Genomic DNA, 20,356 nt, shown 5'->3' on the forward strand with positions numbered 1-20,356 from the left:
ACAAAACCTCTTACCGCTCTGGGTGATCCCCAAAAGGTCACCCACACAGCATAGCTTTGTTTGCAGGGAGCTGACAGGGGTTAAGTCCCCACACTGGGGTAGTGGTGAGATGGTGAAGGGAAAACTAGAACACCATAACCACAGTCAAATGACTCTCAAACTCCAGCATTTGCCAGCAGTTTAACCTGATTAGTGTAGCCGCTGCCCCTTAGACAAAGGAAACACGTGCACAGATCTCTCCCATACACAGCAGCCTCACACATGGCCCTATCTTCTTCCATTCATTCATAGAGGCTGGGCTACCATCCCTCCTTCCATTACTTGCCTCCTCACCCTTTCTCTGTGGTGGGCTTATCACCATCTTCTCTATGCATGGGTGCCCCACTTCTCATGCCAGCATTGCATCCACTCACCCCTCACGTGGGAACAGCCCCATCCTTACGTGGGTTCTCCTTCACCACCCCAGGGATCATTCCATCCCCCTGAGCATGGGATTATCTCGGTCCACTGCCTGAGGCAGTCATCACCCCCGACCCCACCCCATTCCAGGCTCTTCTTTCCTTGGGTTGACCTATGGGCCAAGCCAGACTAAAGCCTGTGGCTGTTGATTGCCATCAAATCCCCATTCTTTCCATGGCCAAAAGTTTCTTTTTTCCTCTAAAGGGAAATAACAGAAAAATAAAATCTGAGCATGCAAACAGCCTGGCACCTTCTGCACATGCTATCTGCATGACTGACCCCTCCAGTGGATTATTGCAACAAGTCTCTTGTCTCCTAAGAATTCTGGAGCTACGCCATAGGCATTCTGAATTTCCAAGGCCAGGGATAAAACTCTGATCCTCCTCCTCTAGCAAGACAGGAGTACTTGAGCTAAAGCAGTCTCTATCAGCAAATAAAGCCCATAACATGCTGTTGAACAGTTCTGCTTCTGTCCAGCAGAGGGCAGCAACACACAAGATAGTTGGGTACAGCTGACCAAATCGAATGCCATAAGGGTCTTACAGATCAGCTACAAATCAAATACTGGATTTAGATTTTATTTTACAACTTTAAAACATGAAATTATTAACTGTAAAAAAAAATCTAGACCAGTAAATGCATTACAAAAAAACTCACTTCATTGCCTTAAGTCTGCACTGTCCTTTCCTGCGAGCGCCAAAACATTAGTTTTCAGAAGGAATAGAACATTCAGGAGTATAATTAATTAAGAACCAGCTCTGGAAAGCTCCTTAAGACTAAACTAGCCTTACAAACAGTAAAGAAGCTGATGCCTAGAGTTTCATCAGTGTCAATAAATCTGGGTGCTCAGCTGGACAACTTGGGCCTGGCTTTGAATGGTGTGGAGCACCCATCAGAGTAGCCCAACTCAAAAAACATGTTCTGCTCTTCTGAAAATCAGGGCCTCAGTGGCAGCTTTTCAAGTGTGCGCAGCACGTTGGGTGCAGCTGAGCCCTTTGGCAAATATGCCCAGACGTGTTATAAATGGCAGCTGCTGGGGACTTTTGAAAATTGGACCCTTATTTAAGTACCATAACAGGAGAGGAGCTTTTTTGAAAATCTGCTCCCAGTTATCTCAAGTTGGACACCCAAAAATAGCAGTACCAGCATTTAGTGGAGACTTGAAAACATAAGTCTTGTTCAAATGCAGTCATCCGGCAGGCGGTGGTTACCATAAGCCTAGAAGAGTTGGCCAGCTCTTCAATGGGGTACAGAAACATAGATGGTCTGAGCCTATTTTCAGCAGAGCCAGTGGCAAGACTCCTGGTGACTCTAGGATCATTGCCCTATTGAGAAGGAATGGGTGAAGGAGGCCATTTTGTTCTTTGACAGAATGAGCCTCAGTATTAGTATTTCTATTGTTGATTGTATAACCTCTCTCTGCAGTAAGGTAGCTCACTACGGCAGTAGGTGACTCCTTGCTTCTAACCAACGAGCATTCGGGGCTCGATCTGGGAAGGCATGGAAGATGGCCCCCTCTCAGTTGTTTCAACAGGAGCTGAGGTTGCTGAGCAACAAGAGCGAGCCGGCCATCCTGACAAGGCCCTTGATGTACTGAGAACGTTCGCAACCAGCAGCCATTTGCGATGCAGAGACCTCTCTCAGCCTGCACCATAACAGCCATGGGCAGAAGTTTTCATCCAATCAGATTTATTTACAGCTACAAACCAATCGGTCCTGCACAACCTAGCAAGAGTCTTTTCTGCATTAAGGGCTAATATTACCCTCTTCCTTGCCAGTTCTTTCTGAGAATCTCCCTGTTTCGCTAGCGATTGCCACATCAAGGATCTTCACACTTCTGCCTGATGGAGCTTTTGCCCACTGGCTCTCAGAGGCACCAGCTTCCTCTGTCTGGTTAGGAGGATTACAGCAGAGGGCCAACCACACAGTTTTCCTTGGGTGGCTCTTTAGGCAACATTGGCTTGAATGCTGGAGTGGGACAATACTTCCAGCGATGACGAAAGCCAGAGTGCAGTCCCAGGGGCTCACAGCCTGCTTGCTTGGCACTGACCTGGGGAGGGGTCTAGTTAGCTCCAAGCTGGTTTGTCCTAGCCTTGCTGTGTGTGATGGAAACTGCATTAGGGAGAGTTAACTGGACAGGCAGCACCAGGGGCAGCTTTAGTGGGGGTTCATGAACCCGGGGGTGCAAAAACACCCAGAGTAGCAGGGGGAGGGAGGAGGAGGAGCTGCATTTGCTCCTTTGCTGGGAAGTCACACTTGGCACCATGGCGCGGACCCTGTATCACGGTGGCGCCGCTCCCGGCCACGTCACTGCACAATGTTATGTGATGTTACAGAGGCCCAAAGAGTCAAATTTGCCAGAGGGACCACCAAGGCAATAACCCCACGTGTCCCATGGCAGCAGGGATGCAGGGGCAGGGTGTTAGCCTTATGGCAAGGGCTCTCCCCCTTCTGTGCAGCCAGGTCTGGATGCCCCACACTGCATCCCAAGCGGGGTCTCTCTTGCTGCTGGATGGGCCCTAAGGCAGCTGCACAAAGCAGGTCCTGAGGGTGGCCCAGGGCCCCGCACTGACCCACTCTCTACCCAGCCCCCAGAGCTTTCATTGTACCATTCTCTTGGTATTTTTTTGTTTTGTTTCGTATGAGAGTTATGCTGCTCCCATTGAATTGGCAGCTTACATCCACCAGGGGACAGCACGGTCTACTGGCCAGAGCAGGGCTGGAAGGCAGGCGCTTGTGGGATTTAATCCCAGCTCTGCAAATGACTGTAAATTTCACTGCCTCGGTTTCCCTATCTGGAAGGCAGGAACAGCGATACCCACCTCTTCAGAATTTGGACTAGTTTACAGTGCATTTTGGACATGCTACTTAAGCATTAAGTGACAATGTTTGGTGCCTGAGAGTTAGGGTCCCCAGTTAGCTCAACCTGTGAATGCAGAGAAAGGAGATAAATTTTCTAAACCCAAACATTACCATCAACATTCATGCTAGTGCTGGCAGGGAGCAGCTAGTGTGACTCTGCTCTCTGGCTTCTTTGGAAACTCTCTCACTGTGGGAGACATGCAGAAAAAGTTTGAATGAAAAAGCAAAGGTCCAGCCAGGAAGCTGCTCCTCCAGTGAAGATGAAAGCGTGGATCGGTTCAGAGCCCACTGACGGAGTATCCTTCTTCGTTCTTCTTCAGTGTCTCCAAGGTGGGCTGGAAATCATTCAGCTTTTCTTTGTCCATCTGGATTTCTACCTTGTTCCTCTTGGCCATGCTCTGATTAATCTCCATGAAGGTTTTGCCCTTGGTTTCGGGGACAATGATGAAGATGTAAATGAAGGTGGCCAGGCAGATGGCGCAGAAGACAAGGAAGCAATAGGCTCCAAGCCCTTCCTGGAGGAATAAAAACCAGAGGGGAAGGAGTCAGGGAACATGTAGGGGATGCAGGTTATGATAAGATGGAGGGTCTACAGGGGTGTGCCTGTGTCACATGGTTTGGGAATGCAAAACTCTGCAGCAGCTGTAAAAAAGGCAGCAGCATAGATCCTTATTTAATGTAACCAGGTGAAGATAGCCAAGGTGCTGGGTTCACAGCCCTGGGGACTGAAGGCCTGTGTTTAGCCACAGAACCGACACAGCCTGGGCTGTGGACCTGATCCTTGTGCCTTGCACCATGGGTTGATCATTCACACCTGGCAAAGCGAGTGGCAAGCACCCCCAGTTCTAAGGCGATAGTGGTTTTACATCCACTTTGCACAGGTGTGAAAGAAGACACAAGGCAGGGTGGGTCAGGCACCATCGTGGAACAAGCTGCCCACACAGTCATGCCAATGCACGTCCATGCTGAGTTAGAGGGATCACTTCCCACGGGGAGAAGTTTCATTCTGGGCCCAATCCAATGCCCACTGAAGTCAGGGGAAGTCTTTCTGTTGGATTCAGTAAGCATCTGAACAGGCTGTTAATCCTGTCCAGCTAAGCATTTACATCGTACTCACCACTTTGGTACATGAGCACCTTAAAATGCTCCAGAAATCTCTCTCCCGTTTCTCCTAAGACTGCCAGCAAGTGGGGGGAAAGGAGGGGAGCTGAGAGTTTATCTATCCACATTTCACACCCATGCAAAGCGAGTGGAAAATACCCCCACTTCTGAGGTGGTAGCGGTTGTTGGATATCAATAGCGTGGGTCACTGCTGACCTGGGTGGAATTGAATCAGTGACCTAGAGGTGAAAGACTATTAATATCTTTAATTCCCCCTGAAACATCTACTCCCCACCATGGAATCCTCTGGATGATTGTTGTAAACTTTCAGCACTAGGCAAGGAACTAAAGAGGAACGAAAGAGGAACTAAGATATACTGGGGGCCAGATCCTCAGCAGACATTGAAGTCAATAAAGCAATGATGATTTACACCTGACGAGGTTCTGGCCCTTTATAGTTAATTCTTCACACATGCATTCTGGGACTAACTGGGGACTAAAAAAGGGCTAGTGTTCCCCTTTAAGATTATCCCCCCCATGGGTGGGGGGAAGGTGCTTCTAATCTCAGGTGCAAAACCCCAGAAGACTCTGGAGATGGCTCCGCACTCACCACCATATAAAGGAAGACGAGCCCCACCGTGAAGTTGCAGAGCCAATGCACAGATCCACCCACCATGAAGGCTGCAGGCCGGGACGACTGAAGGAACATTTCAGTTATCATCACAAAGGGGATTGGACCTTGAAGAGAAAGAAGAGTTTGAACGTTTTAACAGGCATTTCCCTCGCCCAAATCCTTAGAAGGCACGACACTGATGTTTTCTTAGCCACTCGTGTTTACAAGTGCCTGGATAAACTAACTACAGGAAGAGATGGAAAAAGCAGAATGGAATGACTGTAACTAGCCATTGTCATGGTCCCGAGGGTAGCCTCCCTCGTCTCTGAGCACACCCCTCAGCTGTCAGGCTCATGCCTTTGCCTTTCCTAGGGTGGACTTCTGCAGTTCTTCCACTGCTAGACTGGGCCTTGGATTACAGCCCCCTGCCTATCTACGGAGCCTACCCAGCAGGTGTGACAGAGCTCTGGGAGCCTGTGCCCCGTGTTATCCAGTGATCAGACAGCCTTCTTAAACCAAACTGTTGTTTGTCCTCGCAGTGGGTACAAAGGGGAAGATGAAAAGAATTTTAAAACAAGAAAAAGCCTGCTTTCTTATCTATCTTACTTAAGCCCCCCACACCGAAGGCCTGACTTCTTCCAACACCTCACCACCTACCTGTGTCAATCTAGTTTCTCAAACAGCTGTCCAGCAACAACCTGCCTCTCCCTTCAGAAAGTCCCTGTATGCACGGCCGGGCTGCCACATTGACACTGCTGTTTTTAGCAGTGCTCGAGCATGTCAACACAAGTAGCAATCATGCTTTGGACTGCAGGGTGGGCACACCCTCACACTGGAGATCTCTGATGGGGCAAATTGGCTTCCTTGAGGACAGCCAGCTGCCAGAACAGTTGCTGCTGTCTCTGCCAGAGGCGGCTCCAGGCCCCAGCATGCCAAGAGCATGCTTGGGATGGCAAGCTGCAGCGGGAGCTCTGCTGGTCACACCTACGGAGGGTCCGCTGGTCCCGCGGCTTCAGCATGCCTGCAGGAGGTCCACCGAAGCCGCAGGACCAACGGACCCTCCACAGGCAAGCCGCCGAAGGCAGCCTGCCTGCAGTGTTTGGGGTGGCAAAATCCCTAGAGCCACCCCTGGTCTCTGCTAAAGAAACTGGCCATTGGGGAAAATTCCTGGTGGGGGCAGGAAGGGCAAAGTTCCCACAATGATAAGATAAGATAACCCCACTGCTACCCATAGTTGGCAGAGAGGGGCAAAAGGGGCAGTTTGCCCCAGCCCCCGTTTGAGAGAGCCCCAAACCTGTGGAATTTGAGTGTCTCTGTGATGTGACGCATGGGGTGGTCGCTCCATTCAGGTTTGGCCCAGCTGCTGAGGGAGCCGAGTCAGTCCACTGGGTCACAACCCCTGGCCATCTCCCTATCCCGTCAGAGGCATGGCTGGGCCAAACCGGAGCGGCTCTACAACTTTGTGTGCTAGGCTGGAATGCCCAGAGTGGGGAGCCGGGCCCAGGAGCTGTTGCTGTAAGGTGTGAGCCAGGCTCTTTCTCCAGCTCCTGACCCACCCACAGTCCAAGTCTCAGGAGGGTGGCCTCAGTTTCAGATTTTGCCCCCCCCCCCCCGCCCCGGCCATGCAGCCCTGAATAACCCATTGATTTATCCAATTACATCTGGATCAGAAGAAAATGGGGAAAGGGCTGGGCAGTCATTCCCTGGCTGAGAAGCTAGTAAGTATTTACCACCAAGGCAGAGATAAGTTAGACAGAGGGAAGGAAAGACCTCACCGCTCACTCACAAACACACCGCTGCGGAAACTCTGTCACTCTGCACTGAGAGTCTCCTGTCTGTAGCTGGCATTCCTGAACCAGTCTGATCATGCACATAGAAGAGGAAAGAGTTGGGGTGATTGGCAGTGTCCATGAGCCAGCGAAATCCTTGCAGGAGCTTAAAAGACGGTACAGTGTTGGGAATCACAGGGCAGTGTTGGGAATAGCTCCACAAGGCTCCTCCAGCAAGCCAATACAAAGCACCTCTGCTGCAGTAGGGCAGTGCAACTGTAAGGAGGTGCAGATCCAGGACAAAGCCTCCACTACCATGCACACGCTGCTCCCACATGCTGCTCCCAGGGCACAATTTGGATCTTAGGGGGCAGCTGCCTGTTGCTCCACATGGAACATATAAATGCAAGAGCAGCCTTCAAATTAAACCGGTGTGACACAGCGTCTGGGGGGTCACGTCTCAGACACCAGCAAGACTGTGTCTTTAGAGAGCCTCTTGAAAATAGAAGATGATGTCCTTCTCTTACCAATACACTCAGGCAGCCCCCAGAGATCCTCCTTTAGCTGGCATGAGAAGGGGTCTGCGTGTCTAGGGCAGAAAGCCCTGGTCCCTGGACCATGCGCGCAGCCCAGCTGGTAACCATCAGGTCTGTATCATTACTGCTAAGTCACATGGCCAAGCAGAAACACACCAGCTCATCTCTGCATCAGCTCAAGTTGCTGTTTCAAGTTTATGTCTTTGATTTACCGTCCTGTGCACACTTACTAGCTCCGATAGCGTGTCCAATGATATAGATGATGACGCAGGCTATGCTGAGGTACTGCATCCAGGAGACAGTGGCCTGTGGGGAATTCAAAGTCACTGAATTACAGTCAGTTCTCTTCTAAAGTGGCCAGCAAAGTCCAGGTGCCGTTTTGCAAGCAGACTGTGGGAAGCTGTATGCCCCAGGTGCTGCTCCGTGTCTGGCTGAGATTGTGAATGGGTGGGTCAGGTAGTGCCACTAGCTCGGCTGGAACCTCAGTTCCCATGAGCAGACCCAAGGGGCACTACCAGAGATGCACACTGTGGACGAGGGTCAGAAGAACTTAGAGGGAAGGAGGAAGAAGCAACCAAATTCAGCTCTGAGCGTGCTCATTGCTAACCCCACCATATCATTAATGGAAGCCCTGCTTTTTCCCAGCAGGGTTGCTGCTTCCCACTGGTGTTTGTGCTGGGTAAATAGGGTGGTGCAGGGAGGCCTTGCGTATTCTCCCTGCAGCTCTGGAAATAGTGACCTTGCCCACATCCCCCAGAGGGTCCAGACAGACACTATCACCTAAGCCATCTGGGCATGTACCTGGAGATTGAGGGCCACCGTTAACACAGCACAGGATACACAGCAGATCCCAAAGCCAACAAGAAGCAGAAGTCTCCTCCCCAGGGACTCAACGATGAAAACCTGAGGCACACAGCACAAGAGGGTAAGAAAGGGGGCACCCAGGGAACCCAGCACACCTAGTCCTGAGAGGAGAAAGTGCACGGGGGCTGTCAGCTGTTAGGAGCGGGGCGTTCTGAGGAACCTAGCGCCTTGCAGTTCTGCACGGAAAAGTCCTCTAGAATTTAAGGGCAAGGAAGCCAACAGGGTATTATATAAGTGTCCTAGGGTTCTCCAGGAATTATTTAAAAGCCTCTAAAATTTAATAGAGAAAAAGATCCCCTTTCTATAGGGCTTTTTCTACAAGCCTGTAGGAAGTCAACAGCAGGGGGATAATTGTCCAGCAAATCCTAGAGGATGGACCCCCCCTCAAAAAACCCCCCCAATTCCTAACAATTTATAGAGAAATTTATATTTTGTACATTCCAGGGGGCTGTTTCATTAGGGAAATTCTAGTGTTACAAGTAAAGTGTGGCTTGGAAATAAAATAGAAACCATGAAAGCTGGGGAACTCCTCCCCCAGCCCACCCTGATGCTTAGCACACTTGTAGGGCAGTTAGCAGTCCCTACCATGACTGCCTAATCCAGGCCAGGATTTAGGGAGACCCTGTGCAGTGACACTGGACAGGCCAAGTTGTGCTAGTCAGTTGGAGGCAGAGAGAACCACAAGATGAACTCCTGAAATCTCTTCCAGCCCTGATATTCTATGATCCTAAGAAGGATTCCGGCCAAGTCCTGTCTCTTCTCTTCCGTGAGCAGCACTGCAGCATTTATACTGTGCTCTTCAGCCATAGATGTCAAAGCACTTCACAAGAGTGGATAAGCATCATTACCAGTGTTTCACAGATAGGGAAACTGAGGCACAGAACAGTCAAGTGATTCACTCAAAGTCACACAGTGAGCCTCTTGCAGAACTAGGACTAGAACTGGTCCCAGGCCCTGTTCATTGCACCATGTAAAAAAGAGATCTTTCTTTTCTTATGGCTGCCTGTGCATTCCCAGAGCCCAAACATCTGTCTGAGTTGAAGAGATTTTTCTCCACCCTAGCATTAGGGGTGTCACTAGCAATCAGTTATTCATAGACATACGGGCAGGCCTGTTGCATCCAAGCCCATGGGACCGCGCCCACAATCTCCCAGTGCAGAGATGCCATCATACCTGTCCGTTACAGTAACACAGTGGTTGCAAGGACAGAGTGCACTAATGTGAGTGGCCAGAAAAGACCTGGTGAGGAAGCTAAGTAGATCCTGCTATTTCCCCAAAGAAAGTTGTAATTGCATGCATTGGTGTAACCCAGCATATGCCCACTATTACATGGCATGAATTTAAGGAAACAATTCGCCTCTGTTCAGTGTGACTTGATCACTAGGGGACTTTTCCTCTAAATGTAGAAAGGGGCAGTTGTGGTAATAGTAATGGTAAAAATGAGCCCACAAAGGTGGGCAGTGGGAGGATTAGAACCTGTAGGGCAGTGGGAGAAACTTACCGCTACACAAGTCATGAACACATTGACTGCACCTATCCCCACGGTGACATACTGCACATTGTTTTCATTCACACCTGCAGACTTGAAGATTTCGTTTGCATAGTAGAAGATCTGCAATCAAACCATACCTGCGGTTATACTTGGCCATTCATAGATGGGGGGAAGGGGAGGCTCTGAGTTTGGCTGCTTTTACAGCTTGGGGGTGCCTAACACAAATCCAAGATCTGAACTTTCCCACACTTTGGAGACAGCCACATCTGGATCCAGCTGTTGAGACTGGTTTCTTTCTCCATAAATCTCCAAATCTGAGACCTCTGGGCAGAACTCTCCTAAACAATCAGTTCCTGATTCAAACTTCGTGGCATGGGACCAATCTCATTTCCCCAGGTCTAGACTGGGGTTTTTTGCCTATCTGGAATGGGTTCTACTGGCTGTGCCAGCACTGCCCTACGACTCTTGCCTAAGAACCCAGGACCCCTCTTAGTCCACCTGACGATCTTCCTGGGTGTCATCTCACCTACCGCATTAATTCCAGAAAGCTGCTGGCCCATCATCATGACAATGATGGAGATGAGCTGCCACCGCAGGGCCTGGAAGGTGCAGAGGTTGAACACAGACAAACGACCTTCCAACTTTTCTGACTGATCTTCCTGACGCATCTCTTCGATCTCATCATCCACGTCATCCCAGCCTCTCAGCTTCTTCAGAGCTAGATGGGATGAGGGAAGGGGAAGTTGGGTTTCCAGGTAAACTTGGATTTCCAGGTAAACTTAGCTAGTGGGGGGAGGCTGGAGTTACAGAAACCAGATGGGGAACTGAGATATCCCAGAAGCAGCAGGGCAGTCTTGGCCACTTCTGCACTGTGGGAAATATAAAGCAACCAGTGACAGTCGTAGGACTGGAGGGAGAGCCAGAGGGCCATGGGGTCCTTCATCCATATGAGCCAACAGAGGAACAATGAGAAGGAGAACAGAGTTCCCCTCGCGAAAAGGTACTTTTATCCTGGGCTTGATTATGAGGCTCAGGTTTCTTAGGAGAGCTTTGAGAGCTCCAACCCATCTTCTTGCAAACAGAGTTAAGTAGTTTGTGTTCTAGTGGTGAGAGCAAGGAACTGGGAGCCAGGACTCCTGACTGTTTTTCTTACTCTCGGCAAATCAGTTATCGTCTCTCTGTATCCATTTCAGCCCTGTCGCGTAAAACTGGGATTATATGTGCTTGCTGTACAGGGAAGCATAAATGAACTACTGTTTGCCAAGTGCTTTGAAAGCCTCAAAGGTACTATAAAAGGGTAGCATCGAGGGCTTAATGCACCCTGATCTGACTTTTGGTTCGGGATGCTTCCCCACAGCATATACCCATAAATCACAGAAGTGTAGGACTGGAAGGGACCTCGAGAGATCTTCTAATCCAGTCTCCTGCACTCAGGGCAGGACTAAGTATTATCTAGACCATCCCTGACAGCTGTTTGTCTAACCTGCTCTTAAAAATCCCCAATGACGGAGATTCCACAACCTCCCTGGGCAATTTATTCCAGTGCTTAACTACCTTGACAGTTAGGAAATTTTTCCTAATGTCTAACTTAAACTTCCATTGCTGCAGTTTAAGTCAATTACTTTTTGTCCTATCCTCAGAGGTTAACAAGAACAATTTTTCTCCTTCCTCCTTGTAACAACCCTTTATGTTCCTGTCAACTGTTATCACGTCTCTCCACAGTCTTCTCTTCTCCAGACTAAATAAACCAATTTTTTTCAATCTTCCCTTATAGATAATGTTTTCTAGACCTTTAATCATTTTTGTTGCTCTTCCTTGGACTTTTTCGAATTTGTCCACATCTTTCCTGAAATGTGGTGCCCAGAATTGGATGCAATTCTCCAGCTGAGGCCTAATCAGCACGGAGTAGAGCGGAAGAATTACTTCTCATGTCTTGCTTACAGTACTCCTGCTAATACATCCCAGAATGATGTTTGGGTTTTTTTTTGCAACTGTGTTACACTGTTAACTCACATTTAGCTTGTGATCCACTATGACCCCCAGATCCCTTTCTGCAGTGCTCCTTCCTAGGCAGTCATTTCCCATTTTGTATGTGTACAACTGATTGTTCCTTCCTAAACAGAGTAATTTGCATTTGTCCTTATTGAATTTCATCCTGTTTACTTCAGACCATTTCTCCAGTTTGTCTGGATCGTTGTGAATTTTAATCCAAAGCATTTGCAACCCCTCCCAGCTTGGCATCACCCACAAACTCTATAAAAGCATCCTCTCTCCGTCATTTTCTAAGTCATTGATGAAGATATTCAACAGAACCACCAGACACATTCTTGTGGGACCCCATTCATTATGCCCTTCCAGTTTGACTGTGAACCACTAAGAACTACTCTCTGGGAATGGTTTTCCAACCAGTTCTGCACACATAGGTTGCGTTTTCCTAGTTTGTTTATGAATGGAGATCTAGTTTCAAATCCATGCCTCTGGCCCTTCTCCTAGTTCTCTTGCTAGCAGTGCTAAGCAGCTGTGGTTGTACCTTGTCTGGCTTGTTCTTCATTGCCCTTCTGTATCAGTAGGTACCTGGGACTCTCAGGAAAGAAGGGCAACAGAAGGAGTTCCACCACTGCAGGGATCCCAGTTAGCCCTAGTAACACCGGCCAGCCTGCAACAGACAAACAGATAACAAAGTGCCTGATGAGAGAGTTCATCCACCGAGGAGCAGCCAGAGACCTCCTCCTCAGACCAGGGCTTTACCTTCAACGTTTCCAAGGATGTTAGTAAGACCCAGGATCTGAGCTATAAGGATGCCAATGGTGATGAAGAGCTGGGGCACCACCCCGACCGCACCTCTCAGGTTTTTGGGGGACATCTCTCCCAGGTACATGGGAACGACATTGGAAGACAGGCCTAGGTGAAGAGGGAAAGAGAGAGAGAGAGAGAGAGGTTAGTCCTGCTCTGGGATGTGAGCACTCACTGTAACACCCAGATGTTCAGGGACTTGACCAACGTATTTTTCTGGATGATGACAACTGACCTCCTATAGGGGCTGGACGGCGCTGGAGACTGGAGCTTGCTTTCTGCTGCAACATGACAGGTTCACAGCTAGCCTAGGCTGGCTGTGGTTGAAAGCTTATTGCCATCCGATGGCCACTCTGGCCTGTATGAAGGGAGCCAATGGCATTTTTCTCCCTCCATTTGAGTTTAGAATGAAAGAGTAGATGGCATCAGCTCAAGGTGTCCATGGTATGAAATCCATCACCTGAGCTGGCATCGTTATTGGTCAACCTCAGGAGAAAGGCCATAGATCGAATGGGACCATTCCATCAATGAGATCAAATTTGCCTCTTGCCCCTGGCAGCTGGTGTTCCAAGGCAGGGACGCTTGTGCTGTAGCTTCCCACACTGTATCCATTCTGTGGATAAACAAGGCTCTCACTCTCCAGGGCCAGCAGCTGCCCATAGCACTCAATTCATGGACGCAGAGACGAACCATTTGTCTAAGCCCCGAGGCCCCATCTACACTAGGGTTTGGGCCAAGTCAGGGGACTTGGTTACAGAATGGGTTAGCATCATCGGATTAATCACGTGCCCATAATGAGGTTAAGATTCTGAACTGCCCAAGGTTTCAACCCACCATTACAGGGACACAGCTGGGTCTTGTCTCCACCACAGCTTTAAACTCCATTGTAACCAGGTCTCTCCTGACGGGGTTATAGCTGCTGGGTAGATGAGATCAAGGGCAGCTCTAGCCATTTTGCCTCCCCAAGCACGGCAGGGAGGCTGCCTTCGGCGGCTTGCCTGCGGGAGGTCCCCGGTCCCGCGAATTCGGCGGCAACCTGCGGGAGGTCCACCGAAGCTGCGGGACCAGTGGACAGTCCGCAGGCAAGCCGCCCAAGGCAACCTGCCTGCTGCCCTCGCAGCGACTGGCAAAGCACCCCCTGTGGCTTGCTGCCCCAAGCACACACTTGGTGTGCTGGTGCCTGGACCCATCCCTGGATGAGATCCAGCTAAAAATGAAGGGTTTAATTAAACTGAGGAGTTTGCAGCATTTAAAACAAAACAACGGAATGGGCACACGCTGAAAAACGTGGGTCCCAAGTTTTGGGGTGACAGTTTTGGTTTGAGCCCCATCAGCGACTTAACAGCAGAGCACTGCCTAAGCGCCAGAGCTGGGCGGAGCCAGACGAAGTCCCCCAACCACTGCTGACAAAAGGCTCAGGGCTCTAATGAAGCAGGTTTCTCCAAGGCAGCATTTTTCTCCCAGCAGGGCAAAAACTGCCAGCAGGGGGCAGCCAAGTGATTCTCAACATGACCTGAGCCGTTCAGCCTGCTGTCCCCACTCTGAACAAACTAGGGTGACCAGACAGCAAATGTGAAAAATCGGGATGGGAAGGTAATAGGAGCCTATATAAGAAAAACACCCAAAAATCAGGACTGTCCCTATAAAATCGGGACATTTGGTCACCCTGGAACAAACCCAGCTTCTGCTTTGAGTTTTCAAAAGTCTAGTGGAAACAGAGCAGTTTCCTCTTCCACTTCCAGAGGAGCCAGTTGTCATAAGTACTAAGCATCCAAATGAGGCTGTTTATATGGTCTATGAGGGAGAGAGACCTCTTTTCTCCTTTATAACCCCCCTGATCAACTGTACATCCACCAAGGTGATATATGCCACCACGTGCCAGCAATGTCCCTCTGCCATGTACATTGGCTACACCAAACAGTCTTTAATTAAAGAATAAATGGACACAAATCAGACATCAAGAATTATAACATTCAAAAACAAGTCGGAGAACACTTCAACCTCCCTGGTCACTTGATTACAAATCTAAAAGTCACAATATTACAACAACAAAAAAAAACTTGAAAAACAGACTCCAACGAGAGACTGCTGAATTGGAATTAATTTGCAAAATGGACACCATTAAATTAGGCTTGAATAAAGACTGGGAGGGGATGGGTCATTACACAAAGTAAAACTATTTCCCCATGTTTATTCCCCCCACTGTTCCTCACAACTTCTTGTCAACTGCTGCAAATGGACCATTTTGATTACCACAACAAAAAGTTTCTCTCTCTCCTGCTGGTAATAGCTCACCTTAAGTGATCACTCTCGTTAGGGTGTGTATGGTAACACCCATTGTTTCATGTTCTCTGTGTGTATATATATGTATGTATCTTTCTACTGTATTTTCCACTGCATGCATCTGATGAAGTGGGCTATAGCCCATGAAAGCTTATGCTCAAATAAATTTGTTAGTCTCTAAGGTGCCACAAGTACTCCTGTTCTTTCTCCTGATCAACTAATTGCCCTGAAAACTTTTGGAGTAAGCCCTCGTGGCTTGGGGTGTATTTTGTCAGAGGCTGACTGGAGCAGATATTGTGACACAGAGCACATGGAGAACGCTGGCAGTTACTTGGGAATGCAGTACTGTAAGGCCCATCAGTGTTGCCAATTGTCACCATTTTATGATGCCTCTTGTGATGAAATCCCCTGCTTCTGGAGTCAGGTAAGTATATGAGATTCAGCTTTCTCCACCCCCCTTTTGCTTTTCTTTTTTTAAAAAAAATTGTACAATAGGTAGACTGGGTCAAACAAAATCCCCCACCCACACACCTGGAACCACTCCGTTCTTCTGTAGTCCATGTAGGTATAATAGATTCCAAGGGTCCTGAACCTATCAGACAGCAGTGCCAATTTTCTACCTGTGGTAGATACAGCTAATTCCTGGAATGGATTTATGGATCTGGCCACATCTCTACTGACTTAGCTTGGAAGAGTTGTGCTTGGGGTAATAGTTTTAAGAACCAGGTAATATAAATTTTGCCCAAAATATTTGAGAAGTGAATCACCACCAGCAAGGCCATGGCTGTCATGACATATGGAACCACAGTCTATCTTAAACAGGACACATTTATTAAATAAAACAACTATATTTACAGACTTCCATGGAGCTCAAGTTCCAGCCTCGTCTCCTTTGTTTACCAGGAACCACACTCACTCTGCGCACAGCATTCAGAGTGAGACAGACATGGAGACACTGCATTGCACTGCAGCGGGTACTGTCCCTACAATATACTCCTTGCAAACCAACCTGCTATGACACGCTCCACCTGGCCCAGAAAATCCTACCCCTTGTTCTACCCCTGCATACCGCTTTTCACTCACCAGCGCATATTCCCACGATGATTCGCGAGAGGATGATCACCTCAAAGGTCTTTGCCACCTTGGAGGTTCCCATGAGGATGGCGGGGACAATGGAGAAGACGTTATTTATCAGCAAAGTGCCCTTTCTGTAGAGAGATCGGGAGGGTGACAGTTCTAGCTTATCATCATCATTACTTGGACTGTGGTATTGCCTAAAGGCCCCAACTGAGATGAGGCTCAGCTGCGCTAGGTGCTGTACAAACACAGAGCCAGACAACTGCAGCCCCAAAGAGTTTAGAATTTAAATAGGCATGACAGACAAAGGAAATATTATCCCACTTCACAGGTAGGGAACTAAGGCGCAAAGAGGGTAAGTGTCTTGCCTAAGGTTACTCAGAATGCTTGTGACAGAACTGGGAACTGAACCCACTCCAGTCTGACGAAGTGGGTAGTCACCCATGAAAGCTCACGCTCCAAAACGTCTGTTAGTCTATAAGGTGCCACAGGATTCTCTGCCACTCCAGTATGTCAACCACGAGCCTGTCCTCCCTCTCAACTATCCTCTCTCTCCTCTGGAGGATTTTTCCTGCATTTAACACAAGAAAGCAGGTAGCTGAGGAGAGAACAGTGGGGAAGGGATCGCCAGAGACATAAAAAGCTACAGTGGGATTTAACCACAAGTGCCTTAGATAAACTGAGCTGCTTAAAAATGAATAAGGAAGGGGCGAAGAGTGGCCTTGGCATAGCAGATTGGACCAAGTGGTACATCTGGCTCAGTATCGTGCCTGCAGCATGGTCATGTCCACTCCATCCACAGTGCAGCCAGATCAGTTATTCTGCAGATGGGGGAAGGTGGATTCCTCCCTGATCCAAATGGCAACCATTGGCTTGGCTGCATAATAGAGAGGGTGGCTATGGTAGGACACTGAATCAGATGGACTCGTGAAAAGACCTTTCTTCAGACCACAGCAAATGGTTCTGAATGGACTACAGACCAACCATCTTATGGTGCCTCTGTCACTCACCTGCCACATTTGTTCACCAGAGGGCCGACCATAAGGGACCCAAAGAAACCTCCGAGTGGGTACATAGACACTGTGAGAGACCAGAGCAGCGTTTGGAAGCTGCTCTCCATTGGGATGCCCTTCCTGTCAAGGTAGGTTTGATTGTAAAACTCTTGCATGATCTAGAAAAAGATACAAAAACAGACTTAATTGGCTTGGCGGAGGGGAAAAAAAATGACTGAAACACGGTTATTCAGGTTATAAAAGCAGCAGGGGACCAAACAGGGTAAAGCTTCATTGAATAATTTCTTGGTGAAAGAGGAAGATTTGTTTTAAGAAAAATACAACAGAAGGTTAAAGAAACCTACAGTAGAACTCTGGCCTATTGCAAAGGTCCTGCTGCTTTAATTACTGGCTTGATTTTCAATGCTCCCTCTGACTTCATTCGCAATCATGGGTGCTCCACTCTCTTGCAAATCAGGCCCCATGGTTTCTGTGCACAAAGCCCAAAACACATGTTCTCCCATAATGCCCATGGAAAATGTTTGTGTTGGACCACACCCTGCTTCCCAAATGCGGTTCCCCTTAACCTTTTCAGCAGAGCTCCAAACCCTTAAGTGATGTCTACTCTTGGAGCTAAGGGGGTGAGTCCCCACTTGCGTAGATGTACTTGTGCAAGCTCTTATTGAGCCAGCACCCTAAAAATAGAAGTGTAGCCAGGGTAGCATGGGCAGTGGCAAGAGGCGGCAGAGACAGGCTGTATAAAATACATACTCATGGGGTTCAGGGCAGTTTGTAATCATCATAGCTAGCTTGTGCCACTGTTTGCTGTGTCCTGTGCTACTATTTTTAGCATGTTAACTCTCAGAAAGCTAGTGTGAGTGTATCTATTCGAGTCATGTGTCCAGCTCCAAGCATAGAATACAACAACAGAACTGGAAGAAACAGTGTCCAGTTTGAGTGGATATACCTGCACTAGCTTGGTGTGAGTGGTGGGAGGGGCCCCCTGCCCAAGTGTGTACCTAGGGTCTCAGATGGGATTGTCCCTGGGTGGCTAGCCCCTCTCACTGTTTGTGCTGCTGTGGTTACACAGGTGTTTTTATTGCGCTACCTCAGTCAGAGCTAGTGTGGATATGCCTGCGGGAGCTGGAAATGACACCTCTCAATGCAGTGTAGACCCACTTATAAAAGGTCAAGGCACAGGGAAATGGAACCCTGGCATCCCATGATAAGTGCTACCCTGGCAGGATCACAGGGAAGACATGCATACATAGATAGGAGACCAGCAAACGATCTGGAGGAGATAAAGGTCCCATTCCTCAGTGAGGCTGAACTTGGCTTTAGAAAACAGGATTTTAGGAAGATCATAAAAGGAGGAAGTGTAATAGTCAAGCCAGGAAGTGGGTATGTTAGCACACAGAGCAGAGAGAAGGTCCGCCTGAAGATGAGTTTTGCCAATACACTGGAGGATGGTGACTGGCAGATTTGGAGGGAAGAGGAAGTTGGGGTCACAGACGGATCCAAATTTCAGTCCTTGGGAACAAAGTCTACTTGTTCGCGAAGACCAGGATAGCCACAATACAGTGTTATGGGACAACTAGTTTTACAGCAAAATGCCAAAGGATGGATGTCGGAAGCCCAAGATGGAATCTTACCAGTGGTCCAGCACTCTTAGCTTCCCCTGATTAAGGATTTCAGGACTGTGCTTCATTACTTGATCTCCATCACCACAGCTGTCCAGTGTTTGTGCACAGAGAGAATTCCACACTAGCCAGATGGCTTGTGGGGTTAGAATTCACACAGTGGGTTATGAGGTTCAGAAAGGAAAGCGCATCAAGAGAAATACATTCAGAAAGGAAGAGAGGAAGGAAATCAAGTGTTAGCAAGCTAAGCCTAGGATGGCAAGAACAGAGCCAATTTCGGAGCTATCCTGAAGTTATATTTCATGCCTACACACCACGATCACTGCATGCTAAGAACACACAAGACAGAGAGAGGAAACAGTTAGGACACTTCTTCTCCCTTGGCTCCATGGTAATCCCAAGGCAGAGAGAGTTTAGAAAGCCTAGACTCTGTGCATGTGCACGCACACGCCACTGTTACTTGTCTGCCACTTGTTTGTCTTTTCCCCCTTTCTAGGCTGTTTCCTGCACCTACCACAGCTGGAGAGTTGATCACGGAGACATTGTAACCGTACTGGAAAGACGATCCAAAGGTGGACACCAGCGTTACACCCGCGAGCAGAAGCGTCATTTTCTGCAGGAAAGGAGAGCAGTTACATGGGTGGAAATAACTTAGGGGTGTTTCTCTCGGTGTGCACATATATATTTAAAAAACCCAAGGCATTCATTAAAGCAAAGGACACTGAAAAAAATTGGGCTCCTGCCCTTGTGTTTCTTCTCAGTGTAAAAAGAATGTCCGATAGATTGGTTACACTACACCTCACTTTGTTCTGCTTGATTTTTCCCTTATTTGAAACTTCAGTGCAAACACCCTTTCTCTAGAGTATCAGTTGGTCGTTGAAGTCAAATAGATGCCAATATCCAAAATAAATACCATTAAATTTTCCAGAATGAATAAAAATCTCTTCCCCTCGCAGTTGCTCTATTTTCTTTCTCTTGGTTGTTCTGCCATCAGCACTTCCGAATCAAGCTGCTTATGGGCCAATTCCAGCTGCTATTAAACTCATTTGGAACGTTTCCACGGACGTCAGATCGTGCCCTATAGGAGCTGTGCTTTGTGGTTGCACAGAGGGGAGAAATAACTGCCTTGTGCAGGGCCTGAACATCGACGTTATTCATGGGCACAGAGTCCTTGGAGTCACCAGCCACTAACAACAGTCTATAGTATCCCTTGTTGCTACTGACTTCTCAAGCTGCAGCCAGCTGTGCAGCAAACAGAGCTGCCTTTTAGAGCTCTCTAATGCACGCTGTTGTTTCCTGTGGGCAATCAAATTATATGTCCATTCAGTCATAGGTTGTTTTCTCCAGCCACCATTAGCCTTAATGGCTCAGAGCCTCATCAGCCCATCTAGTCTAGCGCAGAGAACCTGTTCGGTCTCTTTAACAGGAGGATTTCTCCGGAGCAGCCAGTAGTTTCCCCACTGTTCACATTCAGTTTCTTCAGATGTCTCAGCAACGTGCATGCAAAGCAGAGACACCGAGAGGTTATTTGACAGCCCCAGGTTACGCAGTGAGTCAGTTTCAGAGGTGGGACGAGCCAGCCCCACCCCACCCCATCTCCAGTATTATAGCAGCGTCTAGAGGCTCCAAATGAGATCCAGGCTCCACTCTGCTTGGTGCTGTACAAATGCACAGTTAGAGAGTCCCTGCCTCGCAACTTTACTGTCTAAACAGACGAGACAGACAAAAGAGGAGAGGAAAAGAGAGGCAAAAATGACTTGCCCAGGGCTCACCCAGCAGTTAAGCTGCAGAACCTGGAATAGATCCGAGGTCTCCCAACTCCAGTGTCCTAACCACTAGGAAGAACAGCCTCAGACATAAATAGATCCGTAACCA

General features: G+C 48.4%; 1 protein-coding gene across 1 annotated transcript; it reads right to left on the reverse strand.

The window, feature by feature from the left end:
- Positions 1-2,633: 2,633 nt before the first annotated feature.
- Positions 2,634-19,147, reverse strand: LOC116821949 (solute carrier family 2, facilitated glucose transporter member 5-like). The gene is made up of 11 exons (XM_032775495.2): positions 18,996-19,147; positions 16,860-17,020; positions 15,856-15,980; positions 12,445-12,597; positions 12,227-12,352; positions 10,227-10,414; positions 9,706-9,816; positions 8,142-8,243; positions 7,571-7,646; positions 5,033-5,160; positions 2,634-3,836 (listed from the first exon to the last, which is right to left on the reverse strand). The coding sequence occupies exons 1-11, from the start codon at positions 19,089-19,091 to the stop codon at positions 3,600-3,602; spliced, it is 1,503 nt and encodes a 500-aa protein (XP_032631386.2). The 5' UTR covers positions 19,092-19,147; the 3' UTR covers positions 2,634-3,599.
- Positions 19,148-20,356: the final 1,209 nt, after the last annotated feature.

Source organism: Chelonoidis abingdonii, chromosome 23, assembly GCF_003597395.2.
Source record: "Chelonoidis abingdonii isolate Lonesome George chromosome 23, CheloAbing_2.0, whole genome shotgun sequence".
NCBI lineage: Eukaryota > Metazoa > Chordata > Testudines > Testudinidae > Chelonoidis > Chelonoidis abingdonii.